This window comes from Ictidomys tridecemlineatus, chromosome 12 (assembly GCF_052094955.1).
Source record: "Ictidomys tridecemlineatus isolate mIctTri1 chromosome 12, mIctTri1.hap1, whole genome shotgun sequence".
NCBI classification, from domain to species: domain Eukaryota; kingdom Metazoa; phylum Chordata; class Mammalia; order Rodentia; family Sciuridae; genus Ictidomys; species Ictidomys tridecemlineatus.
Window position 1 is genome coordinate 101125821 of NC_135488.1, and position 14728 is coordinate 101140548.

Consider the following 14728-nt stretch of genomic DNA (forward strand, 5'->3'; position numbering starts at 1 on the left):
AGAGCTTCAAGTTAACATAGAAAATACAGCATCTTCTGTTTCTCTACTAAAAGGGAAAAAAAAAACCTATGAGGATAAAAGAAACATAAGTGATAACAGTAGATGAGAGAGGTCAAAAAAAGTTTGAAAAGTTCAAAGCAGATGACCCATGATCCAGACTTAACTGAGGGAAAACTGAAAGAGAATTGCCTGAAGGGGTTGGGGTGACAGAATCAAGAACCCAGAGTCTCAGGAACCTCTGAAATCCCGGATGCCAGGGTCAGGTGAAAACAGGTAGATTGAAAGTTGCATTGGATTCATTTCTCACCCTGCAACCCACATGGCAGCCCTGCCCTACCACAGGGGAAGACAGGAGCCCACTCTCTTAAGAGAGAGCCACACAGGCTGCTGACTGAGGACCACCAGGCATGTGAACAGGGGGAGCGTCTGCCTGGCCTTCAGAGTCTCGCTGTAAGCCTGAAAGGAAAACCAGGGGACTCTGGGTATGGCAGAAGGAATAAAAGATGGCCTACACCAACTAAGTCAGTCATCATGACATTTCAGAATGTCAGAGATAATGAGAAGGTCTTTCATAGAGGAGAAAACGTTGATTGATATGGTGCATTTGGACTTATGTTGGAAGGCAGTGCCTAAACACCTTCAAAATTCTAAGAAAATTTTTCCAGCCTAGAATCAGCTAAACTGTGAACCTAAGAGAAAGTGGAATAACAATATTTTTGACATGGAGATTTTGAAAAAGATGTTTTATAGACCTTCTTTGAGAAAGCTTTTGGAGGTTGTGCTCCATTCAAACTAGTAAGTAGCCAAGGAAAAAGAAGACATTAGAATTCAGGAAACAAAGGATTTCAACATAGAGGAAGACAAAATGCATTACCATCATGATAGTGCAGGGAAGCCAAAGGACAGTGATGATCAGTGGGGCTGGATGGCAGTTATCCAGATTAGAACCAAGGAGTCAGGGTGCCAGTAGTGGTACCCCAAGAAAACAAAATGAATCTACCAATGTTGATATTATAACTATGTTGAGAGGAAACTATAGTTCTGCAGAAAGTTTGGGGATGAATCTGAGTGTGGTAGCACAAACCTATAATAATCTCAGCTACTTGGGAGGCCAAGGTTAAGAGTTCAAGGCCAGCATGAGAAATTTAGTGAGAACTTGTGTCCAAAAAAAGAAAGAAAGAAAGAAAAGAAAAGAAAAAAGGAAAGGGATTGGGCTGTGGTTCAGTGGTAGCTTTACACTTGTCCCTGGGTTTAATCCTCAGTACTGGGAGGGAAAAACGCTTGGGGACAAATGAAATAATGATAGACACACTGAAATTTAAGCAAAAGAAAAACAAAGTCTTTATTAACTCTGGGAAAAACAAAAGGCCTTGAAAAAAAAAAAAAAGAAAATGTAATCATGTTGTGCTATGGAACTTAGCTGTGAGCAATGTTTGAATAATACATATAATAATAATAATATAAACACTGATTTTCTTTTTTTGTGATGCTGGGGATCGAACTCAGGGTCTTGTGCATGCAAGGCAAGCACTCTATCAACTGAGCTATGTCCCCAGCCCCTAAACACTGAATATTGATTCAGGCAAATTGTTTTATATTGGGAGGCTGGGGGAAGGAGAATTATATATAGGGAAAGAAATACTTTTTTATAATAGGATGTCACAGGATAATATCTACAATAAAAATATTGATAAATGGCAGTGTTGGTAGAGTATTTAGCACTTGCAAGGCCTTAGGTTTGATTCCTAACACCTCCAAAACCAAACAGAACTAAGAAATAGCAAACTGTTCATAAAATGCTGCCTCTGGAGGGCAGGGGTAGGGAGGTGGTGTGGGGTACTGAGCATTAGTAATTTTAATTGTAAGCTTTAGAGTACTGCTTGTGTTTTAACCATGTAACCGTGTGAGTTTGGTAAGCTAGACTTGTGAAATAAGAGCTGCTCCTACATATACACTGGGAAGGAAATCATCCCTGGAAGGACATTCATAGGCAAGGGTAGCCCTGGGAGGTGCCCAGGGTCCTGCACACAGGCTTAGTGTGGGTGCGTTGTCTGTGAGGGGAGCAGCTTTGACATGGATGCCCAGCTTCAGGGCAGGGACTCAGGAAATGATGCCCAGGAGAGAAAAAGGCCAAAGTGGGCTACCAAGGTCAGGGGAGGCCAGACCCAAGCTGTCACTTTTGAATAACATTCCTATGTGGCTTCTGATGACATGTCATGATTTTCCTATGAATGTGACAGAGAAATGTGGCCTGAATGACAGTACAGTTGGATAGGGGGTTGAACAAAACTGACCAAGAAACCGATGGGTAGAAATAACCTTTGTGGGGAGGTAGCTAACATTTTTCTACCTCCTTATCTGAGACTTGTGTAAGGACATAAAGGCCAGGTCACCAGATCTGCAGATGATACCTGCTGGGAGGAGCAGACCACAGCTGCTGGGGCTTGGCTCTCCAAAAAGGGACTCTGCTCTGAACTTCCTGGCTGTGGGACTTTCTTCCTCAGGTTTTGATCTCTGAAGGGGCCACTTCCCTTTCTGCCTAAGCTTCAGGCAGCTGCATCTGACTTCTGTTTAATCAGCTGTCCCCCAAACCCCAACTCCCAGATGCCTCTTTGGGGCTAAGGCCCAAGGGACTGTGGCCAGAACCTCCAAGTCCCATTGAGAGCACATGTGGCTTCATGGGCAGGGCTCAGCCTGATCTAGTCCAGACCTTTGTGGCTGGGGTCCGGTCAGCCTGGCTCAGGCTGGACTCTGGGGACATCACCAAGGGATCTCTCCTGCTGCCTCCTTGGGTTGACTGTGGGTTTGGTCTGGGGTCTGGAGCTTTGCTCCTAGCCCAGCTCAGGACAAACCAGTCACCAGGTTGGCTGGTCTTCCTTCCTTTCCAGTGCTGGAATCATACCAACCCAGGGACTCGTACAAGCTAGACAAGTGTTCTGCCACTGAGCTACACTCCCAGCCCCAAAATTCAACTTTTCTATTTTGGTGGTGGTCCTGGGGAACATAACCCAGGGTGCATATCTGGGGCAAGTACTCTACCACTCAGCTACACTCCTATCCCCTATGAGGCCACCCTTTCTTCTTAGCACCCTGGAAGTTCCCAGTTCTTTACGGTCTCCAAGCCCTGTCCTGGCCCTGTCCTGGCCCTGTCCTGGCCCCAACCTGACCCTGTCCTGGTATTCCTGACTTCTCCCGGAGCACCTGGTCAATAGGTGGAGTGTTGCAGGTTTACTTCCTGGGAGCTAAAAGCCTGAGTTTGAGGCTCAACTCTGCCCCTTCCCAGCTGTGTGTCTGTGATGAGTGTCTTACCCTCCCTGAGCCTCAGATGAGAGTCAGAGCACCTAATCTCATAGAGTCATCATTTGGAAGGAGGTGATTAAATCTGCGTCATTGTGTGTGCAAGGCCTGCACAAGGCTCATCACTGAGTGGCAGCCTCTATTATCATGGTATTCCTTTCTGCACAGTGACTCAGAAAAGCAGAGACTTGCCCAAGTACACACAGCTTGGAAATAGCAGATGAGGGGACTAAAAGCCACATTTTTAGGCTAAAGAAGGGCCATTTATCAAGTATCTGCAGGCCGTCTACAGATCAAGGAACTGTTGATCCTTGGGGTGGGGAGAAGCCCAGAGAATGGAGCCCAGGGAAGGACCAGAGAAGAGGAAACTGGGGCTTGAGCTGAATGAATCTGTGTTCTTGGTCTTGCAGACACAGTAAACCCTGGGAAGCTTATAGAATCTGCAGATGCTTGGGCTCTGTGCTGGCCTGGAATGAGAATCTTGGGGGCTGGTGGGTTTGGATCCTTTTACAAGCTCCCCCCATGAGTCTAAGAGAGACCACACTGAGAACCACTAAACTAAGAGTCTCAGAGGCAAAAGGGTGGTCCAGAAACCAAGAGCCATAGATGCCGAAACTGGAGGGAGCGCAAGGGAGAGGGGCGTCTGTCACGGTATCACTGAGGCTTTCATTGTATTGAGGGGAAACTGAGGCCTGGAGGAGCTCAGTGGTCAAGGTCACATGGAGGGCCGTCGGTGGAGCCAGCCTGAGCTAAGTGTGGAGGGAGCCCCGCCTGGGCGGCTTGACCGCTGGCAGGCTGAATGTGTGAGTTTTTCAAATGGCTTTGACTTCTGAGTCCATTAGTGATTAATTCAGAGTTCCATTTGGAGCAGGCTGATCCATATTTGGAGGAGAAGAACATTTTGTGGCAGCTGAGATGCAGCCGCGATTCATCTGTGGGCAGCCAGCCCATGTGGCAGCCTGGGAAGGCCTGAAGGGGCTCAGGGCCCTCTCTCCAGTCCTCCCGTCCCAGGAGCCTCTCCTCTCACCTGGGCAGAGGGGATGGACCCTTTGGAGGTAAACAGAGCAGCTGGAGGGCCCAGCTCCCCTCTGTATCTTCCCAGTTGTATGACCTTGGGCTGTGCATCCTCTGAGCCTCAGTTTACCCACCCATGGGATTTATAACCTGTATGCTGCTCCCACATGGGTCTTTTGGGAGATTCAATGAGGCAATGTGTTCGAGGGTGCCTAGCACATTAAGCGTGGGGGGCAATGGCAGCGGGCCTCTTCTCTTTCTCTCAGTGGTCCATCCATGTCCCCTTCTCTGGGCTCCTGGGAAGAAAACATTTTGGTGTAGCAACCCTGGCCTTTCCACCATATGACCTTAGGCAAATGATTTTACCTCCTTGGCCTTCTGTTTCCTCATCTGTAAAGGAAATAATGGTCCCTGCCTTGCAAGATTGTCATGAAAAATGAGAAACCTCCATGAGGGTTGGCAGTGCTGTGGGCACCCCAAGCTGCACCCCACACTGCGGGGTGTGGGAGCCGTTGCTCTGAGTGCGGTTGGAACGTGCTGGGCCACAGGGGAGAGTTTATTTTTAATTAGTAAAACTTACTGAAAGTTGGCCTGCTTTTTATTATCATCCCACACTGGCAATTCTAACAATACCAGCAGCAAAATACTCCTTTTGACAGAAACCCACCTCTCCCACTGCCCCTGTCCCTTAGAGGCCACTAGGGTCCCGGCAGTGATGGCTGTCCTTCCCTCCTTGTTGACCTGGCCACCCACATCTTGTTCCAACTCATTTGAGGAGAGTGTCTCTCAGCCTGACACCCTGCTTTTCAGCTCCCTCCCCAACTTGGGCAGAGCCTCTGGTCACGGCTCTGGGTCCCTTGCAAGGTCAGCAGGAGCAGGATGCTCTCCACAGATACTCACAGCCCTGTCCCAGCTCCACTTGTCAGGCCCTCCCCAGAGTCAGCCCAAATCCATTGAAGGAGACCACTTCACCACTGCAGTCAGGCCTGGAACCTCTGTCTGCCCAGAGAGTTCCCCAAACTCACCTCTGGTCACACAGCCGGTGGGAGAGGATCTGAATGGGTCTGCCGGCCTCGTCTGTCAGGACCCCAGCAGGAGCAGGTGGCACCTGGCTGGAAGTTCTAAAGATGATTTAAAGTGCCTTTTGGAGGTGGAGATGTCATCCAGACACTAGTCATCACCACCCCTGGGCCTGAGGCACCCAACTGAGGACTTAGAGTAGTGGCAACTGGTCACTTGGTCCTTGACAGAAGGAACATGGATATAGCCAGAGTAGGGTTGAGGCTGGGAGGGAAGGGAGGATGAATCCTGACCTCTCTTTCCTGCTGGGGTTTCTCTTGGGCCAATGCCTGCTAGAAGCCAGAGGGCGAGGAAGCTGGGGAGCAATTGGTACAGGATCTAAAGGATGCTTTCCTGTTCAGTAAGCTGTGACAGAGGAGTGGCTGGAGGGGGCAGAGGTGGCTCTGTGGTCCCCTTCAGGTGGGTCCTGGGAAGGCTTCCTGCTTTCCCCCTGAATCTCTATAAAATAACTCTCCAAAGTCTTTGCTTGGTCATGTGTCCTAAGTTCCACCGATCAAAGGTTCATTTGGATTTATAAACCGTGTGCCCCAGGAATGTCATGGGGGGCTATCGGTCACTCACGCTCCTAAGTGTGAATTGGTCTGCTCGGATTACTTGTCTCCTAGCACTCAGGTGAGATCAGAAATGTCCTGGGAGAGGAGAGGAACAGGAAAGAAGTAGAGGAGAGAAGGATAATTTTGAAGCACAAAGGGACCATAAAGGGAGTCCAGAGACCAGGCCCAGCTTGGGCTAGACGGCTCCTCTTATCACAGTCTCATTTGGGGTTCTGTATGGCCAGAGGGCATGGGGACACCTGGAGAACAGGAAAAGGACACAGATGGGCATCACATGGCTCAGGGGCTCCTCTGAGGTCCCCTGTACCACAGGCCTCCTCAGGTGCCGGGTGCGATGCTGACATTCCACATACCTCCCCCATCAATCCCTATAAATGTGGGAGGGAAACTCCTTACCCCAGTTAAGAGATGAGGAGGCTCAGGTGGGTCCAGAAGCTTCCTCAAGCTCTCAGAGCTATAAAGTGGCAGAGTCAGGATTTGAACTTAGGTCTGTCTGGCTATAGAGAATGTGTTTTTAACCAGCCTGTGGTTTCCCCGTCTACCCCCACACACAGCCCTAGCCCTTCCTCTCATTCACATTGAATGTGCACCATAGCCCTTGAAAGAGGTGATTAATTGCCCTTTTTCCAGAAGATGAAGCTAAGGCTCAGAAGGGTTAAGTAAGTTGCCCCAGGTCACACAGTCCTACTGGGGCAGTGCAGGATCTGGTGTCCAGTCCTCCTGGGTCCAGGCTGCTACGCTGTTCTCTCTATAAGCTGCCTTAGTCACTGTTCCTACAGGCCCAAGGGCCTGCTTATAGATGAGGACTAATGGTCCAGGATGGAATGAGAGGGACAAAGGACCAGGGGTCATCCTCTCTTAGCCTAAGGCAGAGTTCCGCTTTACCCTCTGCCTGTCACTTACAAGCAAAGTCCCCTGGACTGGCCTAGGGCCTCATACAGAGAGGTGGGTGATAGGGACGATCTATGCTGTGGTCTGGTGCTTGCCACCCAGTGGGCTTGTGTGCTGTGTGGCTGACAGGTTCTACCCCTGGCCTGCCCATGCCCATCATATGCTGAGGATGGGGTGGGCAATGGCCAGAAGAAGGGGACCCTGGTGTCTTCATCTCTACCTGAGGGACTAGACCAAGTCATAACAGAAGACCCACCAGAACTAACACTGCAGAGTGTGTCCCAGGTCGCAGAGCACTACGGCTCACCTTCCCTCATGCTCTGCACAGCTAACACCCCCTGGGCACATGGGTGGGCTCAGAGGTGTCTCTGGGATGGAAAGATCCATTGCTGCCCTTTCTATATCACTTCTCCCAGAGAGCAAGGAGACAGGAGGTGGCCTGCTAATTGCCTTTCCTGCCCAATGGTCACATGCCTGTCACCTCTCTCTCTCCAGCATCCACGACACCTTCTTGAAGCTCTGCCCTGCAGGCAAGTACTACAAAGAGGCCACACTGACCATGGACCAGGTCAGCTCCCTGCCGGCCCTGAGGGTGAGTCCAGGAGGGAGGTGGTGACACAGGGACCTCTGAGGGACTGAAGTGGAGGGGGGGCAAGATGGCCCTTGATGCTAGGGATGGTCAGCTGGCAGCCTTGCTTGAGGGGCTGTGGGACCTCCAGGCAGAGGGCCCAGCAGGATGTGGCTTCCAAACACATCTCACCTGCACCTATGCTCCCTACCTCCTCAGCCTTGGAGTGGGACCGGGATGCTGACCCTGTCATCTCTCAGATGAGTCAGACAGAATGTGAGGCCTGCCAAGTCCCACAGTTAGAAAGTGGTGGCCTCCCCTGGAGGCTCTGGCTGGCCCTGCTCACCAACCTCCAGGCCTGTCCGGGATTCCCTAAAAGCCTCAGCTCCCGCCCCACCCCTTGTGGTCTTGACCCCCGCACCAGCAATTTCCCTTTGCTATCCTTTGTGCCCCCAGGTGGGGTGAGTGGGCAGGTCGGGATCTATGCAGGACTGTGAGGCCTTGGGCAGCTCAGGTGCCACCTCAGGCCCTCTGCCCAGCCTGCCCAGCCCTTCTCCTCTTCTGCTCAGGCCACTGCAGTGGACTAGGGCTTTTCTGGAGGAATCAAGAATTTTCTCAGGTTCTTCCTCAAAAGATAGGAGAGCAAGACTTGGAGCCAGGATTGACCTCCCCATCAGACTACTTCCCTCTCCAGGTGTGACTAGAGAAAAGGAGGACATTGGCATTTTTGCTCTTGCCACCCTCTGCTTCTCTCCCTCAACTTAGTCATCCTCCCTGAGCCAGAGGTTCCTATTAAATAAAGGGGTGAGTCATACCCTCTTCTGACTTTCCCCACTTTTCCTGGGATGAATCCTACATTTCCTACACCCAGGATGGACACACACACACACACACACACACACACACACACACACACACACACAGCCCTTGCTATGGGTGCATCCTAGCCAAAGCACTTCCCTAGGTCTTGGTTTCCTCACCTATAAAGTGGTGGAGTGGTGGGGTGGCTGGGAGTCTCCAAGTACTGCTAAGCTCCTTGCACCCCGGCTGGCAGTGTTTTCAGGAGCTGCCAGCACTCGCCCCACCTCCCAATCCTTTAGGAACAATTTTTGGAGCCTTCATCTCCATTACGAAGAGGCCCTACTCTTTCCCCAGGGCAGCCCAGTGGAGCTCCCGGGGGGCACAGTAGAAGGACTCCCAAATCACTCCAGGGATTTAATTAAAACGTGTGCCTCCTGAGAGGCGATGGCAGGTTAACAAATCACAGCGCTCTCAGACTTCCCAATTTGTCATTCGGATCTTGGCAGAATAATGATTTGAGTTTGTCATTGTACAATGAGAGCCCATCACCCTTTCTGTCTGGAACGACACAGGTTCTGATTGCTGAGGGTGCTGGGACCCAGGAGCAGCAGGCTGGCTCCTGAAGGAAGGACGGGAGTGGGGACACACGTAGTCATTCAGCCAATGGCTACACTCAGGTTCCTAAGTGACAGGCCTGGCTCTAGGACAGAGACAGAGATAGAAGAACACAAAACTGGAGCTTCAAATGGAGGTTGGAATGGAGTTCAAAGAACTGAGAAAGAGGGGACAGTCGGGGGGTAGCTGGGAAAAGCTGGGGTGAAGTGAAACTTAGAATCCCCAGAAAAGCCAAACCATTGAAGAATGTGCCTACACCAGAAACTAAAAAGGACGTGCATCTTTGGGGCACCCCATACTCAATTCCACAACCCCACTCCCACACACCTGTGCTCGACACCCATGTCTAGCACGGTGAGTTAGACCTGGACATCGGCTAGGACCTGGGGCCCATGGTCACCCGAGAGGCAGGACTGGATAGCAAGTATCTGCCCACCCCAATGGGTCAGTGCCAGGCTCTAGTCAGTGCCAGGCTCTGTTTCCACCATCACCTGAGTATTAAGACTGGAAAGAAACTCCAAGTCCACCCAGTCCAGCCACTGTCCAGAACACAGGGTGCTCCCCACCCTAATTTTACCCATGGAAACCTGAGGCCCCAGAAGGACAACTCACCTGTGGCTACAGGAGGACAGACCCAAGGCCACCTCTGCTCATGGGGAAGCAGGCAGGACTCTGACCCGGGTGCCTCCACTTCTACTTGGGCCTTGGCAAAGCATCGACCTTGTGCCTTGGGATCCTGGGGTTAAAGACCTGTCCTGGGGGCTGACTCACTTCAGCAGACTCTGATCCAGCAACAGTCTTGTCCCAGTGTGACCCAGAGACTCTGTTCTGAGCCCCCAAAGGAGCGAGCCCTGGTCTAGGGTCAGGAGGGCTGGGTCTGTGACGTTCCATGGACGTTACACCTCCTCGGCTAGTCCACAGTGTGCTAAGCAGGAGACCTGCGGGGGCAGGAGGAGCCTTGTCTTTACATCTCCTTCACGCTCCTCACCCACTCCTCCCTCAGGCCAGGGTCGGGAGCCCATGGAGGGTGGAGGACCCAAAGGCTGGAGAAGGGCAGATGGGCAAGGTCGTCCCCACAGGGCTGGGCCCAGAGCCTTTCTCTGGAGCACCAGGCCCCCTCCCCAGCTTGTTCATTGGAGAGCAATTGAGAAGTAGGGTCCTGGGCTACAGGATTTTAACTTTACTTTTTAATTTTTAAACCTCTAAGTGGACACTATTTTATTCTACTTTATAATGCTTGTTGTAGAAAAACTGGAAAACACAGCAAAGCAAAAAATGAGATAAAAGTCATCCATTAACTCACCTCAAGGGATGATGGCCATGGCCATTTTGGCTTATTTCCTTCTGGACTTTTTTCGAAGCAGATATGCTGATAACGAGTGGGATCGAAAGGACTTTTTTTGTATGTTGCTTTCCCCCTCCCCCACTGTGGTTTATCTGTTGCTTTCTCAGATGGTCTGGAGCAGCCAGAGTTGTCTCATGAATTGAGGCCCCTGAGTCACTGCCACATCTTGAGAACTAGGGGGCCGGGCATGGGCCAGGAGGGGAGAAACTGGGCTTGAATTCACTTGTTAGCCCAAGATGTTCCATAAGAGGAATGACTGGGGTACAGGGATCAAAGGAGCAAGCAGATGTCAGCCCAGGAAGACTGGGTGGGCAGGGTGGGTGTATTGCAGGCTGCCCTTGGAGGAGGAGAGGCCTCCTCTAGGCCTCAGGCATTGGTCCAGATCCCAGCATGGTGCAGGTTTCTCAGCTATGCAAGGGACACTTTTATAACCACCAGAGCTGGGCAGAGGGAGTGAGCTCCCTGTCACTGAAGAGGACCAAAGAAGGCCAGTCAGTCCCTTGGCAGGGAGGTTCAGGCACATACTTATACCAAACGGAGATTGGACGAGATGCCTCAGGGCCCTTCTCACCCTTGGAGTGTGTGGTTCTGCCTCTGGGGCTTGGTCTTATTCTCTTTGTCATTTACCACAAGTGTGTCCCTGACATTTTACTTTAAAAAAAAAAAAGTTTATTTCGAGGAGGGACTAGAAATACCAACTTTCAATTTTGCCAAGGACACTAAAAAAAATAATATGTTATCCACCATCACCATTATTTCATTTTTTAAAAATATTCACTTTAAAACAAAAATGTAAGAAGCATCTCACCCCAGAAATAAGAACGATTCATAGAAAATGCATCTCTTTTTGTTTTTATTTTTCTCCCTTTGTCACCAGGTGTTAACAGCTTCATCACTGACCTGGTCGCTGTCCCTAAGACTAGTTTAGGGCAACTTAAACCTAGAACTAAAGTTCCCCTCTGCATCTTTCTAATCCTGGACTAAGCAGAAAGCTTGCTTCCCCAAAGAAGCAAGAGAGGCTTGCTAGAAGGTGGGGGCCCGAGTGGGTGGGTGTCCTCTGCGTCCCAGGGACGGAGCTGTGTGACTCACATTGCCCAGAACCCTTCCTTGGAATAGGCGTGGGGAACGGGGCCCCAGGGATCTCCAGGGACTGATATAACTTGGCTCAGGGGCTCGTGTGGTCTGGGAAGAAAGTTTTATTTTCTTAACTTGGGTTCCTCCTTGGAAAAAGTGGGCTTGTTAATGTCAGGAGGGTCCGTGGGTCCGTGGACAGCCAGGTGAGAGAAGGTCCTGGGTACAGAGGGTGGCGGGGACCACAGCCTTTTCCACGCAGTTTGGTGTCCTTTTTGTCTGCTGAATTTGACGTCTTTAAAAGTCAATTAGCACAATGTTTCTGTTCCTGTAAATAATGATCTTGCTTTCTGTAAACACGATGAGTGTGGCATGGTGTGACTCAGGTTTCGAGTTTCCAGGCCCAGAGTGTCTTTGTGTCCACTGTGATGGCCAGTGCAGGCCTGAGGAAGCCCTCACGTTTAGAGCGGGTGAAGAGGAGGCTGCACACTGACCAGGCCACTTCCTTCTCCTGTCCCTCCCAGCGCCCACCTCAGGTTGTGACGAGCTGATGGTCTTGGCCCTGACCTACTAGTTATCCTAGCACCAACCCTGTCCAGGCACAGAGAGGTTAGGAAGCCTGCCCCAGGTGTAGGAGGAGGAGCCAGGTGTGGCTTCTAAGGCTTTAGCTCCACCTCTGTTTCTGTCTCTCCCCCTTTCTGAGCCCTACTGAACTGTCTGTCTAGAAGAGCTGCAAAGGACTCACTCAAAAGACTGAAACACATCAGAAAGTCCTCATATTTATTCAGAACTCAAGAAATGGCCAAAGCAGGAGGCGTAGGAATGATCGTACCTTTTTTAATTTAATTTAAATTTTTTTTTGTTTCAGTTTTTAAATCAAAATTATTTATGCACGCTGGGAGTTGAGATGCCTTCTGAGGGTTGCTCCCGATGCCCTTCTGTTAGGCAACCATTTCAGCTCTTACCTGATTCTCTTGGTGTTTAGATCTCCAAAGGAAACAACCGTATTACTTTTTTTTTTCTCATAGTTCAGCCTTTGACTTCCCCTAGAGAAGGTGTTTAGCTCTTTCCCCTCCCCCTATGCCCATCCTACACATAGTTACCCATTCCCATAACCTCCCGCTGTTATATGATAATTTGGAGTACAGCAACATTCAGTATTGTATTTGTCAGCTTTTTGTTACTATAACAAAATTTAAATACTTGAGGCGGGCTACTTATAGAGAAAAGAGTTCAGTGTTGGAGGCTGTAAGTCTAAACGGTATGGCATAGACCCTGGCAAGGCCTCCCCTTTACTGTATCCCATCCTGGTGAGAGCACATGTGTATGTTTATGTCTGTGAAGTCTTTCTCCCTCTCCTTGTAAAGCCCCCAGGATACAATCATGGGGGCTCAACCTTAATGATCTTATCTGATCTATTCAGTTCCCAAAGGCCCAACCTCTAAATACCAGAATGGGATCAAGAGTCCACCCTCTCAATACCATTAACATAAAACTTTGGAAATTAAACTCCTATGAGATCAGGGAGACAAAACATACCAAGTGTTTACATTATTATGACTGCATACACTGTTCAGAGCTGGGCCATGAAATAAACTGTTTACCTTCTCTTTCTGGATATAATAATTATTTTTGCTTAGTTTTTTTATGTACAAATACTAACGTCAACACCAAACCTCTTCAACTGTCTGAACCTCCTCCAATAGCATCCATAAGGGAGAAGTTTTCTATACAGTTCATTTCCTTAGAGAAATTTCTCTTGGAGCCTTCCAACTGGTTCTAATCAGGACGCGGTTTCCCTCTGAGCCTGGTGTAGGTTATTCTCCTGGGATCTCCTTTCCCGACCATCTCAGGTGTTTTCACCTCTCCCAGGGATCTTGCATTTCTTGTTTTCCTCTCTCCCTTTACTCCTCTTGTTTTGGTGGAGTACATCCTTTAGTAGCTTTCAGATAAAGGGTAAAGGAGGTAAATATTTCAGCACCTCACATATCTGAAAATGTTTTTATTCTCCTTTGACACTTGACTGAGAAAGTTTAGATGGAGTTGAATTTGGGGTTGAATGGCACTTTTCTTCAGAATTTGGAAAGCATCACAACTGCATTTTAGCTTTCACTATTGTTCCTGAGAAATTCAGAACCTTTTTGTTTCCTGATTTTTTTTGTATATGACCTTCTCCCCACCCTACCCCCACTCTCTGGAAACTTGCAGGCTTTTCTCTTTGATTGCAGTGTTCTGGAATTGGCAACAGTATTCCTTCGTGTGGGTCTTTTTCCCTGTGTGTGAGGCACGAAGATGACTCATTCTCTCTGGAAACCCAAATCCTTCAGTTTAGGGATATTTCCTTTAGTAACTTCCTGGATAATTCTCTCCCTCCCATCTTCTCTGTTTTATCTTTCTGGAACTCTAATATCCTGATGTGGTACATCCTTTATTTTTATTTTTCATCTCTTGTCTCCAGTTTTTAATCATCTCTCTGCTCTTTTGTCCTGGGAGATTCTCCCACCTTATTGTCACATCGAAGTGGCCTTTTCAGTTCTGCCATCATGCATTGAACTTCCAAGAGCTCATCCCTGTTCTCTGGACTGGCCTCTTTTGAACAGCATCCTTCCCTTTTTCCTGGGTTCAATGTGCTCTCCAGGCCTCCTTCAAGGTGCTTTACCCACTTGCTTCCTGGGCTCCTTGGCTTCCATGCCTGAGCCTTCCTTGGATATCTCATAATCGAGAGTGGGGAATGGTTGCCCGTTAGAAAGCTGTTTCAAAGTGCAGTGAGCTGAGGGCCATTGATTGAGGATTCCCTAGAAACACCAGGAGTGATGTTCTGCATGCCAGCGTCCTAGAGCCAAGTCCAGAAAAAGGGCCGGAGCTGTCTGAAAGTTCAGCATCCATTTATTTATTCAATCCCCAGTTCTCAGCTGCGCCGGATGTCCCCCAGGGTAGAAAGTCACTATTATGCTCTCCCCAGAGAAAAGCCCTCCCGACTCCAGAAGGGCTTGGTGGCAGGAGCCCTAGGACTCCCACTGCCTCAGAACACTTGCCACCAGCCCTCCTGGTAGCCAGCCTCTGTTTCCAGTGCTCCGGGCTAGGGACACCCATTCCAGGTCTGTAGAGCATTCCATGGTGTCCATGAGAGCGATGTCACCCTTCCCCAGTGTGGGCTCAGGGTCCTGCTTTCTTGCCTCTGCTGGTCACTTGTCACCTGTCCATCTGCTTCCCAAGTGTGTCACTGTGCTACTGCTGTTGTCCCCTCCCATGGTCTCTGTATCTGTGGGTTATGCCTCAAGAAATTCCTTTGTTTTCATTTTCATGCTTGTCAGGGGGGAGTGAGGTCACCTGCCAGTGTCATGGTTTCTGGTGTAGAGTAAACATTACAAACCCCCTCTCCTCACAGTCATCCTCTTAGAATCTTCTGTCCCCTCAACAGTGGCCCCCCAAACTCTTCTGCTCCCGGCTCCCAGGCTCCCTAACATCCCACTTGATTGGCATCCTCAGAGC

The 14728-nt window shown here is 49.7% G+C and overlaps 1 protein-coding gene and 1 long non-coding RNA gene across 20 annotated transcripts in view; one reads left to right on the forward strand and one right to left on the reverse strand.

Moving 5' to 3' along the window:
* Positions 1-14728, forward strand: part of Cib4 (calcium and integrin binding family member 4) — a 109781-nt gene that overhangs the window by 61382 nt on the left and 33671 nt on the right. For 7 of the 19 annotated variants that reach the window (XR_013429165.1, XR_013429167.1, XM_078029523.1 and 4 more), the window contains one exon: positions 7332-7428. The exons of the other annotated variants lie outside the window; for them this stretch is intronic. Coding sequence is in view for 5 of the 7 variants with exons in the window: in XM_078029525.1 (XP_077885651.1) it covers positions 7332-7428 (97 nt within the window). In the remaining 2 variants the exon portion in view is untranslated. The remainder of the gene's footprint in view (positions 1-7331; positions 7429-14728) is intronic. 19 annotated transcript variants of the gene reach the window in all.
* LOC144369422 (uncharacterized) lies at positions 992-10738 on the reverse strand. Its single transcript, XR_013429168.1, has 4 exons — positions 10124-10738; positions 9433-9758; positions 5337-5423; positions 992-4607 (listed from the first exon to the last, which is right to left on the reverse strand). It is a non-coding gene; the product is annotated as an uncharacterized LOC144369422 (long non-coding RNA).